At 38.8% G+C, this 26,572-nt stretch overlaps 1 protein-coding gene across 3 annotated transcripts in view; it reads left to right on the top strand.

Annotated features, from left to right (window-relative positions):
• The window catches only part of adamts18 (ADAM metallopeptidase with thrombospondin type 1 motif, 18), a 66,731-nt gene extending 43,918 nt beyond the window's left edge, over window positions 1-22,813 (top strand). For all 3 annotated transcript variants that reach the window (XM_088991489.1, XM_088991490.1, XM_088991491.1), the window contains 8 exons: window positions 6,908-7,028; window positions 9,773-9,899; window positions 15,538-15,742; window positions 17,664-17,864; window positions 18,454-18,524; window positions 18,591-18,750; window positions 20,803-21,010; window positions 21,910-22,813. In XM_088991489.1, the coding sequence (XP_088847615.1) occupies window positions 6,908-7,028; window positions 9,773-9,899; window positions 15,538-15,742; window positions 17,664-17,864; window positions 18,454-18,524; window positions 18,591-18,750; window positions 20,803-21,010; window positions 21,910-22,028 (1,212 nt within the window). In that variant the 3' untranslated portion in view covers window positions 22,029-22,813. The remainder of the gene's footprint in view (window positions 1-6,907; window positions 7,029-9,772; window positions 9,900-15,537; window positions 15,743-17,663; window positions 17,865-18,453; window positions 18,525-18,590; window positions 18,751-20,802; window positions 21,011-21,909) is intronic.
• The last annotated feature ends 3,759 nt before the right edge of the window (window positions 22,814-26,572 follow it).

Below are 26,572 nucleotides of genomic sequence, written 5' to 3' on the forward strand. Positions count from 1 at the left end.
TGTATTTTTTGGTTTGCAATTTTGCATGTTTTCACTAATTAATTAATTAATTTATTTATTTATTCTGTTTGTTTGTTTGTTGATTCATTTATTCTGTTTGTTTATTTGTTGATTTATTTATTTTTTCATCCGTCCATCCATTTATTTATTTATTTATTCATTCATTCATCATTTTTTATTTATTATGATTGATTTATTTATGCATTTGTGTATGTATTTATTTGTTTGTTTGTTTTGTAATTTTTTTTTGTTTGCAATTTTGCATGTTTTCATTTTTGCATGTATGTATTTATTTATTTATTTATTTATTTATTTATTTATTTATTTATTTATTCTGTTTGTGTATTTGTTGATTTATTTATGTATTTATTTATGTATTTATTTATGTATTTCTTTATGTATTTATTCTATTTGGGTATTTGTTGATTTATTTATTTTTTCGTCGATCTATCCATTTATTTATTTATCTATTTATTATTATTTTTTATTTATTATGATTGATTTATTTATGCATTTATTTATTTATTAGTTTTTTTGTTTATTTGTTGATTTATTTATTTTTTCATCGATCCATCCATCCGTCCATCCATTTATTTATCTATTTATTCATGTATTTATTTATTAATTATGATTTATTTATTTATGCATTTATTTATGTATTTATTTCTTTGTTTTTTGTTTCTTTGTTGCTTTATTTATTGTTTGTTTATTTGTTGATTCATTTATTTTTTCATTGATCTATCCGTCCATCCATCCGTTTATTTATTGGATTGGATTGGATTGGATATGCCTTTATTAGTCTCACAGTGGAGAAATTATCTATTTATTAATTAATATTTATCTATTAATTTTTGTCATAAAATGTCGGCATTTCTGTCTTCATTTATTTTCTGTTTCCTTTTTTTTTTTTTTTTTTTAATTATCATCAACTGTCTTCACTCATTTTGGATGCAGTTTGAATTTTCCATCTTTTACAAACAAAAAAATAAGAATAAAAACACACCACAGCTCCATCATTGATTTACAAAGCGTCCAAAGCCACCGCCGTGTGGCCCCCGTGGCCACTGACCTCAATAGCGCCTTTGTTGCAAACGTGATTGGAGGTTAGCGGAGCGAGAAAACGGAAGGAAAAACTGCATGGAGGGCGAGAGACCATAAAGCAGGACCACCAGTCCTTGCCCCGAAGCGGCAGGCATCACGGGGGCTGTTCTCGGCGCATAACTGCGTCAGCGCAAGCTTTTATTTTCGCTTGAACTTTGAACTCTGGCTGTAGAAACCAGAAGTTGAAACCGGGTGAGCTGGAGGACATTCGTTGGTTGAAGAATGAGCTGTTTGTAAATCTTCCAGGAGGAACATTGGTGGGATCCTCCTAAAAGTTGCTCCACTGCGCCATTCGCATTTGTAGATTTTTGCCGCTATTTCAGAAAAGAGAATTTGACTTATGGCCGGGCTCCGTCGAGTGCTTGTTGTTGTTTGCTTTTGTGCGTTGAGAGCATCCGCAGTAGGAAAGCAAAACGTTCCATTCCGAAGTTTACATTGGTCAATTGTCATTGGAACTGTGCAATGCTACATAAGCAGAATTTCATGTCATTTTATTGAAATATGTATTCATTTATGTATTTATTTATTTACGTATTTATTTATTTATTTAATACAGTAAAGTCTCGTTATATCGATATCGGATATATCGATAGTCCCGGTTATATCGATATTTTTTCGGACTCCCTTGAATATCGATATAACGAGACTTTACTGTATTTTTGTTTCCTTTTTATATTTTTGTTTTTATTTATATTTTATTGAAGAGATGTATTTATTAATATATGTATTTATATTTTATTGATACATGTATTCATTTCTGTATTTATTTAGTAATTTTTTAATGTATTTATTTATTTACTTATTTATTTATCTATTTATTTATTTATTCATTTATTTACTTAATATTTTTCATGTTTATTTTATTTTTTATGTTTTTGTTTTATTTATATTTTATTTAAGATAGGTATTTATTAATATATCTATTTATAGTTTATTGATACATGTATTCATTTCTGTATTTATTTATTTATTTCTGCACTATTTATTTATTTAATGTTTTCTGTATTTATTTATTTAATATTTTTGTTAATTTTCGTTTTTTATGTTTTAGTTTTTCTTTATATTTTAAGATATGTATTTATTAATATATCTATTTATATTTTATTGATACATATATTCATTTCTGTATTTATTTATTTGCTTATTTATTGATTTGTTTTCTCTGTATTTATTTATTTATTTATTTATTTATTTATTTATTTAATATTTTTATGTTTATTTTAGTTTTTTATGTTTTTGTTTTTGTTTATATTTTATTTAAGATGTATTTATTAATATATGTATTTATATTTTATTGATACATGTATTTATATTTTATTGATATTTTATTTCTGTATTTATTTACTCATTTATTTAGTCTTTTTTTCTGTATTTATTTATTTATTTATTTATTTATTTATGTATTTTTATGTTTATTTTATTTTTGTTTTTATTTATATTTTATTTACGATATGTCAGTCTATGTAGTCACGCAGATGATTGCTGTGCGTGTGTGACATGCTGGCTGGCCAAAATTATAATACGCGTTGCGGTGCCAGGCGTAGAATTAAAAAAATAAAACATAAAAATAAAAAGGTTTGGCACTTGTGGTCGTAAGTGCGGTTGGTCGTAACTCGGAAGTTATTTAAAATGCTAAAAAATTGAACAGCGGCATTCAGCATCAACGATTTCGTGTCCCCTCGTCGCCTGACCTTAAATCATCACATTCAAAGAGCTCAGTTGCTATATTCTTAATCTTTTAATCTAGCCACCACTGCTTCTGCCGCACTCTAAAGATCTTCTACCATTTTTTTTGTAATTACAGGACATACTTAGAGAGATTACAGCGGTGACATCTGCAGATCAGTATGAACTGCGAACGCACACAGACAAGACTGAATACGTATTAAAATTCGCTTGTCCTTAAAGGGCAGCTTTGGGTTGTTTAAACGTTAATCCTCCTTTCATATTTCGGCGATGTCTCCATCAGTTATTATTATAATGTCAAGCAAATCTAAAAGGGGACAAAAAGGGAAGAGCGGACAAAGGTGCTTTTAATCAAAGTCAAAGTCAGCTTTATTGTCAAATATGCTAATATGCATGACATACAGCACAGATGAAATTAATATCCTCTCGGACCCAGCGTGCAAGGCACTTAAAGGACAACCGACGTCACTTTTTGGTTTTTTAACTGACATCAGAAAAACGTTTTATAGCATCTAAAATACCCAAAACACGCAGTATGATATTTTTAGTCAAATGAAAAACACCAATAAAAATGACTTCAAGTGTCCAAAATCTGCAAAAAATTGAGCTGCGAATTGGGCATTTCGCGCCCCGAGTTTGTGACGTCACACCAAGACGTCTTGCATTGCTAGTGAATCAAAACAATGGCTTCAGATTCGGAGAATATGATTTCTTGTTACACATCCAGTTATGAATGTGATTCAAATAGTTCTGAAGAGGAAATCATACATGTTTGCAATCGATTAAAGAATTTATTTGTGCCATTTTGAGGCAACAACTCACACCCAAAAAAAGAGGCACAAAATGGCGACCTCCTGTGGCCACCTCCGTTTCCACAGGCTGATAAATTCATTGTATGGCGCTTGGACGCCCTCTTCTGGCGGCTTTTAGGTGCAACACGAGGTCCCCAGACCAAATAAGGCCAGCAAAATACATTGACGTGATGGAAGGACCGCTACAATGCGTCATTTTTTTACGGTCAGGGGCGGTCCTTTACTGACGTTACGTACGGATTCGTCACCAACTCAAAAACAAGACTTCCGGAATATTCAGTTAAAACGTGAAATATAGCTATATGCGGTGGAATCTTTGTCAAATACGCTCAGGAGAAGTCATTTGAAGCCATTTTACAAATTATGGACACAACTTGTCCGGAGACGTCGGTTGACCTTTAAAATGTGGCTAAAAAAGACAGAAAACAGAGAATACATGTAATTTCTGAATGTAAAGTGAGGTACAGTGATACCTCGGTTTATGAACCCCTTGGTTTAGGAACTTTTCGGTTTGTGAACGTTACATTCATGAAAATTTTACCTGTGTTAGTGTTAGTCCACTCTTTTCGCTTGGTTGGAATATGGGTCGCGAATATCTTCACTGGCGGGTCATTTTTTCCGAGATGATTATATTTAGTCTTCAAACCGAAACCCATTTTCAGATGTTACCGTTTTAAAATTAGCAAGTCATCATTCGACAGCGCTCCCCAGGGCTCTGTCCTAAATCCACTATTGTTTCTTGCTATTGTACTGAAGCATATGCGCAAACAACACGTTGGAAACTTACACAACATCCCACAAGGACTTGGTAGACAATCTGTGGCGATTTAATGAGATAAAATGCAAATGTTGCGTTGTCTAAAATCCTTTCGCAAACAGCTGCGGTAACAATACAATGCGGAGACAATTTGTGTATTTTGTAGCTTTGCATCTGTGAAACAACTCCCTCTGTGGGAAAAGACACACAATATGCGCTCACGTAGCGTGCCAAGATAAACACCGCAGAACTTTTCGAACAATTGTTTTGGACAAAGCTCAATATTGGTTTCCAAGCCAAACACCAGCAAAGATAAATATTCTTCCATAACCGTCAACATCCTAATCTGCATATTCCATCAAATTAGCAGTGGGGGAGGGTGGTATGACGTTTTAGACAAAAATAACTGGGATGACTGAGAGGCTGTGTTGGCAATACAGTGATACCTCGGTTTACGAACCCCTTGGTTTACGAACTTTTCGGTTTACGAACGTTACATTTATGACATTTTTATCTTAGCATACAAACTTTACCTTGGCATACGAACTTTTTTCGTACACGGAGCGCCACAGTGAGTGTCGTTCGCGAACGAGCCCGTTCTTCTCACAACAAAATGGCAGCCGACTGTTTTTGTCCTCTATTCCCCTCCCCCAGTCTTCGGTTAAAGCCACGCGATTGGTCAAGAACGCAGCAGTGAGGGGGGGTGGACAGTGAGAGACTTTCAACTTTGATAGTTCAAAAGCAGAGTGTAGACTGGAAGGTTAAAATATCCCATCAATCAGGCTACACAAACAACCGGCACAAGCCATCTGTACACTTGATGCAAAAAGCTATCAACTCAGTTAAACAGAACACAATTGATGAGGAACTAGATACAATTATCACAGATAAAGCACCTACAATGGATCATTCCTCAAGATGGTGAAAGAAGAAGGTTACGTTCCTCATCAATTGTTTAATGCTGATGAAAGCGGCCACTTCATTCCATCAAGCCATCAACAACCATCACAAAGGTAAATAAAACGACTTTATTATAGAGTACAGTTTATTTCTTTAATTACAATACCATAGCACATTTATTATACATAAAATAAGCTATATTTTGTTTTGTTTTAAGGCTTAGAAAATTAAAAAGTAGAAAATTATGTTTTCTGGGGACCTGGGAACGGATTTTTCTCATTTTAATTGTTTCCTATGGGAAATGAAATTTTGGGATACACACTTTTCGCCTTACACACTCTGTCTGGGAACCAATTAAGTTCGTAATCCAAGGTATCACTGTAGACACATGTAAGGTGCACACAGTGTCAGATCCTTGTCATGTTTGACAAGTACAAAACATGGTGGCATCAAAGACAACAAACCACAGATTTTCCGCATCCCCACCGCGCCACTCATCAAGCTCAAAGAACTGGAGTGAAATTACACTAGAGTCCCGCGTGTGGCATGCCACAAAAATGTTGGTGTTTGAACAGCGATTTCGCTCGCAGCCTAAGGCTAAGATTTCCGGACGCGGTTGAAAGCAACGTCCGTGATGGACTTTCCTCTTGGTCCACTATGGAGACCTCCAGTGGAGTTTTGTGATTTTTGGCATAGTATTACAATCCTGGTTGGTATAGACACCAAAGCGTAGGGTTGTGCATACTTTCACCAAAGGCAGTTGTTGCCCTTGTAGTCTATCCAGCCGTCTACACTCTTTTCCAGACCACTAGGGTCATGGGTGGGGCCGAAGTCTCCACCAGCTGACTTTGGATGAGAGGCAGGCCACACCCTCGACTGGTCACCGGGTAGTCACACGGCACATATCCAGACACGGCCATTCCTACCATTCACGTTTTTTGAGCTTCTCTGATTTTCTGTCTATGGCCCTCAAACAAAAACGTTTGGACAACCCTTGTCAGAGATGTTTGTTCGGACACTGCGAACAAAGGTTGAACACAGGAAGATTGTCTTTTACTGCCGGCAGGGGACGCAGCCATTCATGATCGACGCCCAACCTCTGCAGCCCACTGCCAAGCTATTTATTGAGAGCATATGCAAAATTTAAGCGATGCATTAGTAAAACATAGTCTTCTTGATTTGAATACCACACCCCTGAACGTCCAATGCACCAATATCCATAAACCAACAGAACATAGACATTTTAATTATTTGTCTTTCCATAAACTGATAGATTTGTAACCCGATAACCTCTTCCTGTGAAGGAGTTTACTAAGTCCTAAATTGCAGATCGCCTACATGAACATGACAGTTTAACAGGCTGTGTCTGTTCACCTCAGATTGACCCGAGATCTTCAGTGCTTCCATTGTGGGCCTTGTGTTCGGCCAACTAAGCATACAACAGCATGAAACTTTTAAATATGATCACTTCCACTCTGTCTAATATCTATCACCCATGTTTCTCCATCCATGTCACACATGGATGGAGAATGATACACTCTGGGGTCTTTGCCCACAGAACAAAATTAGGGTCCAATGTGACCCTCATGATCTGACTTCCTGTCTATCTTTCAAATAACAAATGTTTCCTTCTTCTTCTTCTTCTTCCTAGATCCTCCTGCAAGGCAAGAATCCCGGAGTGGTTTGGGAGTACACGTTGCCTCGCACAGAGAGGAAGCCAGACTTTAGCTGGGGTGTGGTGCGTTCAGACTGTTCAGCTCCCTGCGCTGGAGGTAACTTGGATGAGTTTGGATGTTGTTTTAACACGTTTTTTTTTTTTAAGATTGTCCTTCGTTCGCGGCTACAGGTGGCGGTCAGGTTGGATGAGTCTAGGCCATGCATGCCTTGAGCACTTTTGTTACGAATGACTGCAAGTGCAAGATGGAGAACAAATGGCAAAACCGATTGGCAAAAATAATAAATACACATCCTATTCGAGGGAAGGGAAGGAAAACAATTCGATGTAAATATAAATTTCCTGCCACACCGTGACAAAGTTTGCCTTTGGGTCCCACTTTTTCTTTTTAACCTCATTCACTGCCAGACGTGCACAGAATATTGAGTTTTAGGACGGCATAAACATTCAATACAGCGATAGAAACCTTAGACTCGCTTCTCTTATCAGAAAAAAAGTTAATTCCTAAATATATGGTTCTGGAGTTATCTCTACTTGAAATGAGGGCAGTTGTCCAAAATACAATGCAATACATACATGTTGGTTTATATAGTGATTTAACAACAGCTGAAGCTGGTACAAAGCGCTAACATGGGAAGAAGTGAAATGCTGCCCCCTTGTGGAAGGGAAAAAACATCGCCAGAGGCCATGGCCAGCGCTTTATCACAGCCCAACCATGAAAAAAACAAAACCCGAACACATTTGAGAATGGTTTCTTCATCTGTACTTCTTTGGAGCTGTTTTCGCTTCTTATCCGAGAAACTTTGTCAGCAAACTAAAGTCTTACTGGTAGTTTCGGCCTGACATATATATCCCTACTGTTCAGACGTGGCGGTGCCAGACTCTAGCGAAAGAAAATAGATAGTTTGAAAGGGGAGTAAAAGAAGCTATTTTCATAAAACAGCAAAACCCTTCACTAAATCACCATGATGGGGTGAGGTTCAATTTGGATTGTTCCTACAACAGATTCCTTAGACAACATAGGCTTAGTTATGCTAATTAGGTGATATCGGATCAAATGGGGTAATCAGGCCAGTCGTAGACCCTTACTCAGGCAACTCAGACAATAGAAGTAATCAATCAGGACAATAGAAGTAATCAGTGTAGCCGCAGGGAGTAGTCCTCTACTCCCCCCAACCTGAGAGCAGGGATCAATCATAGCAGCATAACTAAGCCTATGTTGCCTAAGAAGTCGGTTGTAGGAACGATTCAAATTGAACCTCAGCCCCACCATGGCGATTTAGTGAAGGGTTTTGCTGTTTTATGAAAATATCTTCTTTTACTCCCCTTTCAAACCATCTATTTTCTTTCATTCTGTATGTAGTGTTTGGTTTTTAAAAATAATTTGATGGACATGATTTGTTATTTTATTTTATATTTTTTGCTGTGTCTTCACACTGACAAAAATGCCAAAAACACATTTGACATTTCCAGTTTTGCTCCACCAGGAAAAGCATCCAATTGGCTAACATAGTTTAACAATTTGCATTCATGGCGCTATTCAACTTAAGCTAACCTTGACAGTTTCCTCCTGTTTTTTGGAACTTCAAAAAGGGAACATTTTAGTTTCCAGCGTTCCACTGTTATCCATCTGTCCATCGCCATTTAAAATGCGATCCTGAAGGAGGATTTTCGATCCCGCCGTAATCACATCTGACAGCTACAATTACAAACAAAAAGTGCACTCGGGAGAACAGACGTCTATTGAGTACCCCCCCCCACCTTCCTCCTTGTTGAATGCAAATCATGTCTGTGGATACATTTTCCCCAAAGAGAAATACTTAGATGCTTCCTTCCAACGCATTATTTACTTCCAGTGTGTTCAACAATGAAGTTTCTTTTCATATACACTCCATACAGTGAGACCTCAACTTACAAACACCTCAACTTACAAACTTTTTGTCTTACAAACGTCAAATTTCTGAAAATTAAACCTTATAATAAGCACTATTTTCATAATACACACCCACCACGGCTGGCGGAGTGATCTTTGGCGGAAGCACACGACCGAACAGCACCAGAAGTTAAGTTACAGACAGTCCTTATGGAAGGTGACTCTCCTTCCATAAGCCATCAACGACCATCAAAAACTTTATTTTACAGCACAGTTTATTTCTTTAATTACAGTCGTCATGTAATACGCCTCTCTTTCCAAACAGCAATTCCCTTTCACCTTCGACCTTCAACGCCATTCCATCAAGCCATAAATGACCATCACAAATGTAAATAAAGTGACTTTGATACAATGCAGTGTATTTCTTTCATTACAATACAATAGCACATTTATTATACATAGAATAAGGTATGTTGTGTGTAGTTTTAAGGCTTATTTAGTTGAAAAGTATATTTTATGGAAACCCTGGAACGGATTATTCCCATTTTAATGGTTTCCTATGGGAATTATTTTTTTGAGATACACACTTTTCGCCTTACACACTCTGTCTGGGAACCAATTAAGTTCGTAAGTTGAGGTCTCACTGTACTTGGATTTCATGAGACGCTGCGGTTCGTGAATGTATTGCTGCTATTGTTTTCTTCCCTCATTTTTTTTTTTCATGCGCTAGTAATCAAAACCGTTTTTTACCCCTCTAATAAAATCGTTAAATCAGAATTCATAATTTTTAAGTCCTCCCACTGATGGTCAAATATTCTACTAGACTCTTGGATGAATTGATACAATTCTTCTAGATTGTTATTGAGTTGAAGGTCTTAAAAAATGTCACCAAGCTAAAATGCCACCAAGACAAATATTTTATAATAATTCATTTCTTTTCTAAACTCTTCCCGTTTCCATCCCTCCAGGTCGCATTTCCACCAAAGCCATTTGCCTGCAGGACCAGAAAGTTCATGTCAACGCTACCATGTGCAATCCGCTCACGAAACCCACGCTGGGCTCGCACCTCTGCAATACGCAGCCCTGCCCCGCATAGTAAGTGTCCGTTTGCGGTGTGCGCTTCCATGTCGCTAAATGTTGTGCTGGTTTTATAATAATAATAATAATAATAATAATAATAATAATAATAATAATAATAATAATAATACATTTCGTTTGTAAGCGCCTTTCTAAACTCTCAAGGTCACTTTACAGTCACTGGATCAGTTTTCCTGTGGGTGAGCAGCGGCAGCCACATGCGCCAGTGTTCACTCAACCCGGAATATCTCAAAAAGATAGAAAGATAGGAAGGTAGCTAGCTCGCTAATAGATAGCTAGCTAGGTAGCTAATATGTTTCCTCACTCAAATAGCTAGCTAGTTAGCTATATAGCTAATAGCTAGCTAGCTAGTTTCCTTACTTGACTGCCGCTTCTAAATTAAATGTATTATGATTATTATTATGATTATTATTATGATTATCATTATTATTATTATGATTAATATTGTTATTGTTATTATTAATTCATTAAACTGCCAGGCGTGCAAAAATGTGTATAATAATAATAATAATAATGATTATTATTATAATTATTATTATGATTATTATTAGGATTAATATTATGATTATCATTATTATTATTATTATGATTAATATTGTTATTGTTATTATTAATTCATTAAACTGCCAGGCGTGCAAAATGTGTATAATAATAATAATAATAATAATAATAATAATAATAATAATAATAATAATAATACATTTCGTTTGTAAGCGCCTTTCAAAACTCTCAAGGTCACTTTACAGTCACTGGATCAGTTTTCCTGTGGGTGAGCAGCGGCAGCCACATGCGCCAGTGTTCACTCAACCCGGAATATCTCAAAAAGATAGAAAGATAGGAAGGTAGCTAGCTCGCTAATAGATAGCTAGCTAGGTAGCTCATATGTTTCCTCACTCAAATAGCTAGCTAGTTAGCTATATAGCTAATAGCTAGCTAGCTAGCTAGTTTCCTTACTTGACTGCCGCTTCTAAATGAAATGTATTATGATTATTATTATGATTATTATTATGATTATTATTAGGATTAATATTATGATTATCATTATTATTATTATGATTAATATTGTTATTGTTATTATTAATTCATTAAACTGCCAGGCGTGCAAAATGTGTATAATAATAATAATAATAATAATAATAATAATAATAATAATAATAATAATACATTTCGTTTGTAAGCGCCTTTCAAAACTCTCAAGGTCACTCTACAGTCACTGGAGGAGTTTTCCTGTTGGTGAGCAGTGGCAGCCACATGCGCCAGCGTTCACTCAACCCGGAATAACTCAAATAAATAAAAAGCTAGCTAGCTAGCTATCAGATAGCTAATAGATAGCCAGCCAGCAAGCTAGCTAGCTAGCTAACAAATAGCTTGGCTAGTTCAAATAGTTTAACAAGCTGTGTCTGTTGACCTCAGATTGACCCCAAGTTGTCTGTGCTTCAATTGTTTATTCGAGTCACACATGTCCACTAAGCATATAACAGCATGAAACTTTTAAATATGATAACTTCTTATTCCCCCATAATCATGTGACAAAATCAATATTACAGGCTTGGGTACCCTCCCGCGTTGCGGTAGAGATTGAGTCTGCACTTTGTTCGTGGTCGAGTTGCCTTCCTCTTCTTCCCAACTCTTTAATCTGTATTGTTTTTTTTTTTTTTTTTTTGGGGTTGAAAATCTCACCGAGAGGGTTTGCGGCGAAGGCCTCTACTTAACAGATCAATGGGCAGACAGAATAAAGTTATGTACGTATAGAATTTTGGATTGGATTGGATTGGATAAGCCTTTATTAGTCTCGCAGTGGACAAATGTACATTTCACAGCAGCAAATTCATGAAAGTAATAGCTGTTGGAAAAAAATGATGGACCTCTTTCTGGTGTTTACGGATGTGTGTAAAAACGTTCTATCAATAGGAAAGGAAAGGAAGAAGTACAAAAACAAAATACAGGAGCTGCTGTAAAGGCAGCAACTCTCGCGGCGCCATCTTGAAGTCAAAACAAAAAAAAAAGAAAATAACAAATAATGAATGATGAGAGGATCAAAGCGTCCTTTTCACCAGTGGATAAGGGATGTCATGGTAAAATGTGCATGTCTGCTACAAGCTAAATATTGAAAGTAAACACCACGCTGTAGCATCCATTGACAAAAACAGACTGTCTCACTCCTGTCTCACATACTGTAAATCCGCTTCAATTCCAAGCTACGACAAATCCACAAACGCATCGGTGCTCTGTATGTGATCATACAGTTTCATCAAGAAATAATTCGCAATTATCGGGAGCGCTGTTTTAGCTCACAAATAAATTTAAAACAACACATCTATCTGTCAATATATTATATACCACTGTATAATATACTGTATATACCATATACAGTGACAAATTCATTTTTGAGTTCATATTTCTAATTCTTTCTCTTACACTGACTTACACCTTCTTTATGTATGTTACCGCAATTGGCTGCGACACACAACAATTCACCATCGCGTTATTTATGTAGTTTTCCTTCGCGATCAACACGGTGTTTTCAGACCAAACAAAGTACCCAAAATGCATTGTGTGTCGCTTTCTCAGTCAGGGGCGTTCCCTCTGTGACGTCACTTAGGGGATCGTCATCAACTCAGAAACAAGACTTCATGAATATTCAGTATTAAAAGGTAAAATATGGCTTTATGTGGTGGAATCTTCGTAAAATGCGCTCAGTAGAAGTCATTTCAAGTGATTTTACAAGTTATGGACGCAACTCTAAAAAAAATTGCTCTTAATTGCTCATTATTTTCTAAAATGGGAAATTTTATACATCAATTTTCTTTCCCCCCAAAAAAAAATATTTCCACCATAACTTATTCCTTGGTCTCTGAGAATTATTATCCATGCAATATTGATTTTGAATATCATCAAATGCTATGAAACAATGTTAGTTAGCAAATATAGCGATGTAGCTAAAATTAAGCGTGTTAAATCCCCGAACGACTTCTTCCTCGTTGTGTTTTAACACAAACTACAGTAAAGTCTCGTTATATCGATATCGGATATATCGATAGTCCCGGTTATATCGATATTTTTTCGGACTCCCTTGAATATCGATATAACGAGACTTTACTGTATTTAGTTTTAGCATTTTCAAGACGATCGTATCTTTTGCAGTCTCAACATCTTTCCTCCAAAATAGTAGTCGTCTTGGCACCGCAGCTCAAGGGTGAGATTACTGCAAACGAGTGGTCTGACCACCACCGGATTTTAGGTCGGGGAGAGAAACGGCGAGTCGTGCAGATGGCTCGGGATGCTGCAAAAATAAAAACGACCTCGGGGCACGGAGGGAGGCACTTTGCCTTCTCTTTAGAATTCCGCAGACAAAAATTTGGGTGGAGGAAAAAAAAAGAATTGCTTCATGCGTTTTCTCCGAGATTATAAATAACAACAGATCACTGTGGCCAAGCTCCCCCTTAATTTGGATTTCGCAGATGCTCCGGACGGAGATCAGGCGGCTATCTTGGTGGCGTTGTACCTTCCTTAGTATCGATTTATTTTGGTAAGCCAGTGACTATCTTTCATGAATCAATCACTTATTTTGGTGAATGAAATGTTGAACTCCCATAACTCATCCACACAACATCAGAAACAGATCAACTTTAAAGGACAACCGACATCACTTTTTTGTTTCCTAACTGACATCAGAAAAATGTTTCATAGCATCTAAAATACCCAAAACACGCAGTATGATATTTTTTGTCAAATGCAAAACACCAATAAAAATGACTTAAAGTGTGCTGAAATTGCAAAAAAAATGAAACCGTTTATTTCTTTAATCATAATACTATAGCACATTTATTATACATAAAATAAGGTATATTTTGTGTTGTTTTAAGGCTTAGAAAATTAGAAAATTATGTTTTATGGGGACCTGGGAACGGATTATTCTCATTTTAATGGTTTCCTATGGGAAATTAATTTTTGGGGTACACACTTTTTGCCTTACAGACTCAGTCTGGGAACCAATTAAGTTTGTAAGCCAAAGTCCCACTGTACAGCCCAAATATACCCAAAGAACCACGAATTTTCTCAGCAAGTCTAAATTTGCAAATAGAGAGCGGGGGAAGGGGGCTGATTCTCTAAATCTCTCAAGCCCTTTCCAAACAAAAGGGGGCTGTGTTTGAACGTGCATTGGGCCACTTTAATACCTTTTCGCCAAGATAAGAGAAATGCAATGCCGGAGATTAGCGGCAGGAAATAGTGTCTCAAGTGTTTGGAACAGAGGCCGTGTGTTAGCGCTGTCAGCGCTTAGCCCAGACTTGTCGCGGCAACGTTAGCCAAGTGCTAACGTCCCGCGAGCATCTCCACGCATGCTCTGTGTGTCTATTTTTTGGCTTCCCGGCTCAGACGCGCAACACATAATTGTAGCATTAGTCTTAAAGGACAACCGACGTCTCCGGACAAGTTGTGTCCATAATTTGTAAAATGGCTTCAAATGACTTCGACTGAGCGTATTTGACACAGATTCCACCGCATATAGCTATATTTGACGTTTTAAGACTTGCGCTGAATATTCAGGAAGTCTTGTTTTTGAGTTGGTGACGAGTCCTCACATAACGTCACTGAAGGAACGCCCCTGACCGAAGAAAAGGACACATTGTAGCAGTCCTTCCATCACGTCAATGTATTTTTCTGTACTTGTTTGGTCTGAAAACCTTGTGTTGCACCAAAAAGCCGCCAGAAGAGGGCGACCAAGCTCCATGAAAGGAATTTTTCAGCCTGTGGAAACGGGCTGATTAATTCCTCACGGGAGTTTGGACGCCATTTTCTGCCTCTTTTTTGGTGATCCATTTCCCCCAGTTGCCTCAAAATGGCACAAATAAATTATTTAATCGATTGCAAACATGTATGCTTTCCTCTTCAGAACTATTTGAATCATATTCATAATTGGATGTGTAACAAGAAAGCATATTATCCGAATGTGAAGCCATTGTTTTGATTCTCCAGCAATGCAAGACGTCTTGGCGTGACGTCACGAACTGGGGGCGGGACTTTCTGAAAATGCCCAATCCGCAGCTCAACTTTTTTGGCAGATTTTGGACACTTTAAGTTATTTTTATTGGTGTTTTGCATTTGAATAAAAATATCATACCGCATGTTTTGAGCATTTTAGATGCTATAAGACGTTTTTCTGATGTCAGTTAGGAAACAAAAATGTCATGTCGGTTGTCCTTTAAGTCATTTTTATTGGTGTTTTGCATTTGACTAAAAATATCAGCCTGCATATTTTGGGTATTTTAGATGTTCTAAAAAGGTTTTTCTGATGTCATTTAGGAAACAAAAAAATTGTGTCGGTTGTCCGTCAAAACTACACAAAATAAACCTTATTTTATGTATAATAAATCTGCTATTGGATTGTAATTAAAGAAATAAAGTGTACTATATAATAAAGTCGTTTTATTGGCCTTTGTGATGGTCGTTGATGTAGTTGCCTCTTGATGATATCCGAGGGAAGTTGGCGTGGACACATTTTTGCACATTTGGCAGTGAATTAATCAAAATAAGTATCACCTGTTCGGTCATAAAATCAAGAAGTGGCAAATGTAAACTTTCCAGCAAACTTGATGTTTTTCCTTCTTCATCTTCTCCGTGTTCATCCTTTCAGCTGGTGGACGGGAGACTGGGCGACATGCAGTCGCTCGTGCGGCGGAGGCCAGCAGGCCAGGACGCTGCGTTGCATGAGGAAGGTAACTTACCAGCGTGAAGAAGCGGCGCCGCACTCCCTCTGCCCCGTCGTCTCGCCGGCACAGCTTCGGCCCTGCAACACGCAGGCCTGCCCGCCCGGGTGGAACACCGGAGCCTGGTCGCAGGTACTCCTATATGTCATCCTACCCTCCATGTTTGCACATGAATTCCATACCCTCCCAACTCATGCTAATGTCAATGCTAATGCGGCTAACTGGTGCGTGACTATGTGGACTCACTGCGGGATACGAGCACATCCCATCAATCAGGCTCCACAAATAACCCGCACAAGTACACTTAATGCAAAAAGCTATCAACCCAGCTCAACAGAAAACAATTGATGAGGAACAAGGTAAAATTATCGCAGAGAAAGCACCTACAAGGGATCATTTCTGAAAGAAGGCTACGTTTCTCATCAAGTATTTAATGCTGATCTAACCGGCCTCTACATTCCATCACGCCATCAACGACCATCACAAAGATCAATAAAACCACTTTATTATATACAGTAAAGTCTCGTTATATCGATATTCAAGGGAGTCCGCAAAAATATCGATATAACCGGGACTAGCGATATATCCGATATCGATATAACGAGACTTTACTGTAGTACCGTTTATTTCTTTAATTATAATACCATAGCACATTAATTATACATAAAATATTGTATATTTTGTGTAGTTTTAAGGCTTAGTTAATTAGAAAGTAGAAAATTATGTTTTATGGGGACCTGGGAACGCATTATTCTCATTTTAATGGTTTCCTATGGGAAATTAATTTTTGGGATACACACTTTTCACCTTACACACTCTGTCTGGGAACCAATTAAGTTCATAAGCCAAGGTATCACTGTACTGGTATGTAAAATCTAAAAAAATATTCATAATTTTTAGCCACATCAAAAGTACATAAAAATGATCATATACAAAAAATCCATCTTTATTTTGGTTAAGCCACCTTCCGATATTATATTATATTATGCAATTTTGAACGGTGAATTTTGTTTGTATCGTACGAATGAGTACTTGCTAGCTTGTGATGTTGAACAGCCTGCTCAGAATGACATTTTGATTCTCCGGATATATGACAAATGTAGCCTTTTGTGACCTTAAATTAAAACATATTTTGACGATGTTTTCATAATTAAAGGCTTAAAGGGAAAAAGGAAACTCCACCAGGTTTTTGCATGCGAGCAGGACTCGGTTATTTTCAATGCACTGCTGCCCTCTGCTGGAAGGTAGGCCACCTGACAACAACAAAAATTAGAAAAATAGAAAAAAATATTGGTTCGATTGTTTGCGTCTACCTGTATGTCTATTTGATGAAGCCCAAATTAAAAAAAATAATAATTATCATAAAATTTCAAATATTCCCTAATGATAATCCTTATGTTTTTGTTTTAGCATAATAATAACAATAACAATAATCAAATATTAATAATATATTGATAATACTAATACTATTAATACTACTACTAATACTACTACTACTACCAATAATAATACCAATAATAGTATAAACATAAGGAGACATAAAAATAAAAACTACATAATAAAATAAACATAATAATAGAAACATAAGGAGAAGAATAATACTAGTAAAAAAATCATAACAATAATAATCATCATCAACATTTTCATAGTAATATAATAATATAATAATAATAAAAATATGAATATAGATAGTTATAATAAGAAAAAACAACAACAACAATACCACTACACTGCGTGTTTTGGGTATTTTCGATGCTATAAAACGTTTTTCTGATGTCAATTAGGAAACAAAAAAAGTGGTGTCGGTTGTCCTTTAAAGTGTCCCAAAACTGCCGCAAAATGAGCTCGGAACTGGGCTTCTCAGAAAGTCCCGCCCCCTTGTTCGTGATGTCACGCCAGGATACTCCTTCACAAACTGCCTTGCCCCAGAATCAAAACAATGGCTTCAGAGAGTTCAGAACGTCATAAAATCCACACATACGCTTCACAAACCCTTCCAGAGGACGCCACCCTGCGTCTCACTACGTCTCCGTATTGTGTCCTCAACCCTCAGTGCTCCAAGAGTTGCGGCCGCGGATTGAGGAAGCGAAGCGTTTTCTGCCAAAGCGCCGACCTCGGCGCGGCGTCGGCGGGGGCGGTGGTGCTCGACAGCATGTGCAGACAGAACCAACGACCCAAAGCCCAGGAGAGCTGCGTCCTGCGCCGCTGCCCAAAAAACGACAAACTGCAGTGGACGTTGACTTCCTGGGGAGAGGTAAGGACATGGATTTGATCATAATATAATAATAAAAATAATAATAATAATAAAAAAACAAATAATAATAAAAATAATACGACTACTACTACTAATAATAATAATAATAATAATAATAATACCAACAACAATATTTGATCTGGTATCACCTCATCAGCATAACTAAGCCTATGTTGCCTAAGAAGTCTGTTGTAGGAATGATCCAAATTGAACCTCACCCCACCACGATTTAGTGAAGGGTTTTGCTGTTTTATGAAAATACAGTAAAGTCTCGTTATATCGATATCGGATATATCGATAGTCCCGGTTATATCGATACTATTTATATGCACGCACAGAGAAAATTACATGCAAACAGGGTCGGATATATCGATAGTCCCGGTTATATCGATATTTTTTCGGACTCCCTTGAATATCGATATAACGAGACTTTACTGTACCTTCTTTTACTCCCCTTTCAAACCATCTATTTTCTTTCGCTAAGATGTTAACCTCATTGTCGTCAAATGAGTGGTTGCTAGCTTTTCGATGCATGTCGACTGCAGATAGATCTTCATAGTAAAGACATTTCTGAACGTTTGTGTTTTAGTGCTCCAGATCATGCGGTCCTGGCCTCCAGAAGCGAGATCTCCGTTGCGGAGAGAAAGACTTCCAGGGAGGGTAAGCATTTTTTTGCAACAATCTCACATTCATTCCTCCTCAGTCACAATCCAATCCCTTTTGTAGGTTTGTGGAGTTTCCCGTGAGGAGGTGCAGGAACCTGGCCAAACCCTCGGCGGATCTCCAACAGGCTTGCGATCGAGGACCGTGTCCAGAACTGCTGCGGGTCCTGGCGGGCAATACTGGCGCTGTGGTCTCAAGCTGGTATTCTTCTCCATGGCAACAGGTACTCATCATTATTGGGATGGTTTGAGGCGAAAAGGGATCACATCATATTCACTATCAACACACACACACACGCACGATATACTGTACAGTGATACCATGGCAGAGTGTGTAAGGCGAAACATGTGTATCCCAAAAATTAATTTCCCATAGAAAACCATAAAAATGAGAATAATCCGTTCCCAGGTCCCCATAAAACATCATTTTCCACTTTGTGATTTTCTAAGCCTTAAAGGACAACCGACGTCTTCGGACAAGTTGTGTCCATAATTTGTAAAATGGCTTCAAATGACTTCTACTGAGCGTATTTTACAAAGATTCCACCGCAAATAGCTATATTTTACGTTTTAAGACTTGTGCTGAATATTCCGGAAGTCTTGTTTTTGAGTTGGTGACGAGTCCGCACGTGACGTCACTGAAGGAACGCCCCTGACCGAAAAAAAAAAAAAAAGGACACATTGTAGCAGTCCTTCCATCACGTCAATGCTTGTTTGGTCTGAAAACCTCGTGTTGCACCAGAAAGAGCCAGAAGAGGGCGTCCAAGCTCCATTTAAGGAATTTATCAGCCTGTGGAAACGGGCTGATTCATTCATCACAGGAGCTCGGTGGCCATTTTTTGCCTCTTTTTGGGTGAGACATTTCCCCCCCAATGTTGCCTCAAAATGGCACGGAATAAATTCTTTAATCGATGGCAAACATGTATGCTTTCCTCTTCAGAACTACAGTAAAGTCTCGTTATATCGATATCGGATATATCGATAGTCCCGGTTATATCGATGCTATTTCTATGCACGCACGGAGAAAATTACATGCAAACATGGTCGGATATATTGATAGTCCCGGTTATATCGATATTTTTTTGGACTCCCTTGAATATCGATATAACGAGACTTTACTGTATTTGAATCATATTCATAACTGGATGTGTAACAAGAAAGCATATTCTCCGAATTTGAAGCCATTGTTTTGATTCTACAGCAATGCAAGACGTCACCAACTGGGGGCGGGACTTTCCAAAAATGCCCAATTCGCAGCTCAATTTTTTGCAGATTTTGGACACCTGAAGTCATTTTTATTGGTGTTTTGCATTTGAATAAAAATATCATACTGCATGTTTTGGGTATTTTAGATACAGTAAAGTCTCGTTATATCGATATCGGATATATCGATAGTCCCGGTTATATCGATACTATTTCTATGCACGCAAGGAGAAAATTACATGCGCGCAGGGTCGGATATATCGATAGTCCTGGTTATATCGATATTTTTCGGACTCCTGAGAATATCGATATAACGAGTCTTTACTGTACTATAAAACGTTTTTCTGATGTCAGTTAGGAAACAAAAAAGTGATGTCGGTTGTCCTTTAAAACTACACAAAATATACCTTATTTTACCTATAATAAATGTGCTATGGTATTATAATTAAAGAAAAAAACTGCACAGTATAATAAAGTCGTTTTATTGACCTTTGTGAGGGTCGTTGATGGCTTGATGGGATGGAGTGGCCGCTTTCCTCAGCATTAAACACTTGATGAGGAACGTAGCCTTCTTCTTTCACCATCTTGAGGAATGATCCCTTGTAGGTGCTTTCTCTGCCATAATTTTACCTAGTTCATCATCAATTGTGTTCTGTTTAGCTGGCTTGATAGCTTTTTGAATGACTTCCACTGAGCGCATTTTACAAAGATTCCACCACATAAAGCTATATTTTACCTTTTAAGACTCGTGCCGAATATTAAGAAAGGAACCTGAACACTCTGAAGCCATTGTTTTGATTCTGGAGCAGGGCAGTTTGTGAAGGAGTATCCTGGCGTGATGTCACGAACAAGGGGGCGGGACTTTCTGAATGCCCAGTTTTCGAGCTCATTTTGTAGCAGTTTTGGGACACTTTAATTCATTTTTATTGGTGTTTTGCATTTGACTAAAAATATCCGCCTGCGTGTTTAGCGCATTTTACATGCTATAAAACGTTTTTCTGATGTTTTTGATGTGAAAAATGGTGTCGGTTGTCCTTGAAGGCCTTCATGACTTCTTCTTCTTCTTCTTTGAGTGCTCGGTGTCCTGCGGCGGAGGCGTCCAGACCCGCAACGTCCAGTGTCTGCATCAAGGTCGTCCGGCGACCGGTTGCCTGGTTCACCAGCGACCGGTCGCCACGCAGGCCTGCAATACTCAGTTCTGTCCACGTGTTGCTGCCCAGCCGCCGCTGAACCATCACCACCACCACAATCGCGTCACAGCCGTCGGGACCACGCTAAGAGGTAAAGTGCTTGCAAGTCCACTGTGTCTCTCTCTGTCTCTCTTCCTCTCTTTGTCTCTACCTCTCTCTTTATGTCTCTGTCTCTCTCGCTTTCTTTTTGTGTCTCCGTGTCTCTCTCTCCATCTCTCTGTATGTCTCTGTCTGACTCTCTCTTACTGTCTCTCTGTTTCTCTACCTCTCTCTGTCTCTGTCTTTGTCGCCATGTCTCTGTCTCTTTGTCACTTTCTTTCTCCATGTCTCTCCCCGTCTCTCTGTCTATGTCTCTCTCTTACTGTCTCTCTCTCTCTGTCTCTCTCCATTTCTGTCTATGTCGCTGTCTCTCGCCCTCTCTCACTCTGTCTCTCTTTCTGTCTCGCTCTTTCTCTGTCTCTCTACCTCTCTGTCTCTACCTCTCTTTGTCTCTATGTCGCTGCCTCTCTCTCGCTTTCTTTCTCCACGTCTCTGTGTCTCTCTCTGTCTCTTTGTCTGTCTCGGTCTCTCTTACTGTTGCTCTCTCTCTCTCTCTGTCTCTCTCTCAATCTCTCTCTCTCTATCCCTGTCTCTCTCTCTCTCTCACTCTCTCTTTCTTTCTCCATGTCTCTGTGTCTCTCTCCATCTCTCTGTCTCTGTTTTACTCTCTCTCTCCGTCTCTCTCTCAATCTCTCTTTCTCCATCCCTGTCTGTCTATGTCTCTCTCTCACTCTCTCACTCTCTCTCTTTGTCTCCCTCTCGGTCTCTCTACATCTCTGTCTGTCTATGTCTCTCTCTCTCTCTGTTTCTCTGTCTGTGTATGTCTCTGTCTCTCTCTGTCTCTGTCTGTGTATCTCTCTCTCTCTCTCTCTCTCTCTCTCTCTCTCTCTCTCTCTCTCTCTCTCTCTCTCTCTCACACACTCTGTCTCTCTCTCTCTTCAACCCCCGCAGGCGAGCCACCCTGCGTTGACCGCTTCAGCTGGTGCCACCTGGTCCCGCATCACGGCGTCTGCGGCCACAGGTTCTACGGGGATCAGTGCTGCCTATCCTGCACGGGCTGGAGGCTTTAAAGGCCGAGGCCGAGTAAAGAAGGAAAAATTCTTTTGGAAACATCTCTCAAAACACAAGAAACTGCACTTCACAGATTGTGTTTGTCCTTCCTGGAGTACTTGACGAACGAACTGAGTGAAGAAGTAAGAACAGACCATCAACCAACTGGAAAATAAGTAACTTTGGACTTTCTGCGGTACGTTTTGAGCGCTCCTCCATTGTTGTTCTTAGCGCGCCTTTATGGTGCGTGTATTTCAAGGATCCGATGCCTTTATTTAACTTATTGCTCATGATGTTGTGCAGTGGATCTGTGATGTGTAACTCACCCACTATGGACGTTCTCCGCATGATGACATTTTGTATTATTATTATTTTTTTTGGGAATGAAGCATTATTTGCATTTGGTGCACTACCCCCCCTGTCCATTTTTTGTGCTGACACACCCACCAGACTTTCCATTCGTGTTGACACAGTGGAAAATACAGTGATACCTTGGCTTACGAACTTAATTGGTTCCCAGGTAGAGTGTATAAGGTGAAAAGTGTGTATCCCAAAAATTAATTGCCCATAGGAAACCATTAAAATGAGAATAATCCATTCCCAGGTCCCCATTTTATTTCTAAGCGCCTTTCATCAAAACTATGAACTTATCTCGACTTTGTTTTCTACAACTTTGGGTATTTTGAGCCGACTTTAACTCATTCATTGCCAGACGATGTGCAGAAATGTGTCTACTCCAGTGCCAGGGTTTTTGTCATTGTCACTCGAATTCCAGGAATCACAAAATAATGAGTTTTAGGACTACATAAACATTCAATGCAGCATTAGAAACCTTATATGGAGTATGAAGTTATCTGAGCTTGAAATGGGGGCAGGTGTACAAAATACAATACAATACATGCATGTTGGTTTATATAGTGCTTACATACATACATACGCATACATATTGATTTACTGTATATAGCACTTTAACAACAGCTAAAGCTGTAACAAAGTGCTAACATGGACAAAAGGCAAATGCGGCCCCCTCGTGGAAGGGACAATCAGAACCAAAGAGTTAACGAAAAAATTAATTCCTAAGTTATATGGGTCTGAAGTTATATGAGCTTGAAATGAGGGTGGCTATCCAAAATACAATGCAACACATACATATTGGTTTATATAATAATAATAATAATACATTCCATTTATAAGCACCTTTCAAAACTCTCAAGGGCACTTTACAGTCACAGGATAAGTTTTTTTCTGTGGGTGAGCAGCGGCAGCCACACGCGCCAGCACTCAACCCGGAAGTAACTCAAATAGAATAGTAAGACAAATAGCTAGAAAGCTACCTAGCAAGCCAATAGATAGCCAATAGCTAGCCAGCTAGCTAGCTATCCGGCCAGCCAGATAGCTATTGTACGGTATTACAGAAATTATTATTATTATTAATATTTTATTATCGCCTATCGATGATTACCACCATCTTGCGCCATAGACACTGATTTATAAGACTTGAATGTGTGTGTACACTTTCAAACAAACATCGGCATTCTCAATCACTAGCGACGGGCGTGTGCTCCATGCTAACGGCTAAAAAGACTAAGCGCTGCTGTCAGTTTGCATGGACAGAAATCAAGTGCGGAACAGGGAGCACCATGTCTACCTCCGCCTCTGTCCAATCTATCCAATCCAAAATGGGGAGCCTGTTGCCCTTCATCCCCCCTCCACCTCGCCTGATCGATGTAGCTATTTCTTGACTTGTATTTTCACATTTTCACTCGCTCCATTTAAAGAGCTCCGGTTGTTATTTCCCCACCTCCAGCCTGTCAAGCACCCCCCCCCCCCCCCACTGCCCTCCTTCCAGCCTAAGGCGCTCGTTTGTGTGTGCAGTGAACCCTGAGAGGAGCCCCTCAACCACTATCAACGGACCTGATCACATCTTAAGAGAGTCCCATCATCCTGCCTTTAAAATATCCATCTCTCTATTTCTCTTTACTGCGCAAGGTGTCATATTTCAGCGCTGGTGTTCACTGAGCACCCGCGGGAATGCAACATTTTTGGCCTTTTCGAACACCCCTCATAACCTCGGAGCGTAGATCGGAATTGAACCCCAAATTCGGCCCATTAAGCAGACTTATTGGACAACTGACACCATTTTTTTGTTTCCGAAGTGACATCAGACATTTTTTTATAGTATCTAAAATACCCAAAACACGCAGGCTGATATTTTTAGCCAAATGCAAAACACCAATAAAAATGACAAAGCGTCCCAAAAACTGCCACAAAATGAGCTCGGAACTGGGCAATCTATTAGCTAGCTAGCTAGCTTTCTATCTATTAGAGTACTTCCGGGTTGAGTGTACGCTGGCGCGTATGGCTGCCGTTGCTCGCCCACAGAAAAGATTATCCTGTGACTGTAGAGTGACCTTGAGAGTTTTGAAAGGCGCTTATAAATGAAATGTATTATTATTATTACAGTAAAGTCTCGTTATATCGATATTCAAGGGAGTCCGAAAAAATATCGATATAACCGGGACTATCGATATATCCGATATCGATATAACGAGACTTTACTGTACTTGTTCATTCAAAGCGCTTTCTCCTGCATGTGGATCACAATGCCGACGGAGCTTTTGGTCGTGAAGAGGAAGATGAGGTCCCCCGCCCTGCAGTAGATCTGGTATGATTAACGGCTCAAACGACAAGCGACGCCTCCCGGCGCGGTGGCGGGTCTTTGTGCCCGTGTCACCGCCGGTATAATTTAAAAAGGCTGCAGTAAAAAAAAAAAAAAAAAAAAAAAAAAAGACCTGTGGATATCAGCCAAGTCGGGTGAAGCCTATAGCCCATTAGCCTCTTCTCTCCTATCGATCTACCTGTTTGTTACAGCGTCTCGTCCTCCCCCACCTTGCCGTCACCTTGTCCGTCTCATTACCTTCGTTGGCCTTTTGTAAACTTGGAAAAGTTTCCGTTTGATTGGTTGAAAATGTGTGCGGGAGAAAGTCTTTCGCTCATGATTTATGGGATGATGCATCAAAATGTATTTTTTGGGAATAGATGGTCCTATTTTTGTATTGTAATTACAGTAAAGTCTCGTTATATCGATATTCAAGGGAGTCCGAAAAAATATCGATATAACCGGGACTATCGATATATCTGACCCTGTTTGCATGTAATTTTCTCCGTGCGTGCATAGAAATAGTATCGATATAACCGGGACTATCGATATATCCGATATCGATATAACGAGACTTTACTGTATGTGTTTTGGGGAAGCTGGACAAGCACCAGTGTTTCAGATACAAGTGAACAATTTAAGATAATTGTTTATGTTGTTGAAACCGCCACCGTGTGGCCAAAGCTTGCCATTTGTGGCCAAATATTGCAGTTTGTGGCCAAAGCTTGCCCACCAGAAGGAGCAGTACAATGTCTGTTTACTCGTAGCAAAAAAAGCATATTCTTAGAAATTACGCGCTTACCGTATGCATGTATGAGAAAGCGATACACATGATAAACATTTTTGCCCTAGATTTTTTTTTTCCATGACATGATTTTTTTTCCATAACAGTTCATTTTAATGGGGAAAGACGTTCTAAGATCCAAATCTTTTAAATTTACGAGCGGGGTCAAGTTAAGAACTAAGCTCACATCTCAAGGAGCGCCACCTTGAAATATGAATCTTTTTTTTTTTTTACAACAGATGTTGACCGAGACCTACCCCAAACCTTCTGGTTACATGACCTAAAAGATAATCCTACTAGAATACTTTTTGAAAACCGAGGTACCACCTCCCCCAACTTGAACCAAAACCTTACCCTTACTTCAACCCTGACACTTATTCAAAACCCTGACCTTACCTGACACCTAAAATCGAACCTGATCCTACCAGAACTATACGGTAACCTAAACCCTAAAAGTACGTTGGATACCAACATTATCAAAACACGAAATGCGACACTCAACTAACCTAATCCAAGGGTTCTTAATCTTGTTAGTGGCACCGAACCCCACCAGTTTCATATGCTCATTCATCGAACCCTTCTTTCAAAGACTGTGGCCACTAACTACATACGAGAATCTACATGGATCCTCCACCACAAAGGTTCACCGAATCCGAGACCGACTCACCGAACCCCTAGGTTTAGGTCGAACCCAGTTTAAGAACCACTGCCTTACACCCACAATCAACCCTGATCCTACTGTAACCTAAACCCTAAATGTACACTGGATGCCAACCCTATCAAAACACAAAATGCGAGATTCAACTACCCTAATCGTTCCTCTTACCAAATGAAAAATAGAGTATTTGGTCACTCCATTGGTTGTACAACCTGACTCTGACTTACATTCCGGTGCGTTTCCCACCTCTGCCGTCAATGAGAAATTACAATTTCAGAACCATTACGGCGGAGGAGAATTGTTCATTCCAAACTGTTTCTTGCTCCCTGAAGCATGAAGGTGAACGGACCAGCTGTATTTCTGAGCCTCACATCCATTGCGTACAGAAAAAAAATAATAAAAAGCCCAAAACGAAATTAAAAAGCATCTCTTTAGCGTATTCTCCCTGCAGGCTGCGAATATT

This window comes from Hippocampus bargibanti, linkage group LG03 (assembly GCF_051943395.1).
Source record: "Hippocampus bargibanti isolate YZ-2025 linkage group LG03, ASM5194339v1, whole genome shotgun sequence".
Taxonomy (NCBI): Eukaryota; Metazoa; Chordata; class Actinopteri; order Syngnathiformes; family Syngnathidae; genus Hippocampus; species Hippocampus bargibanti.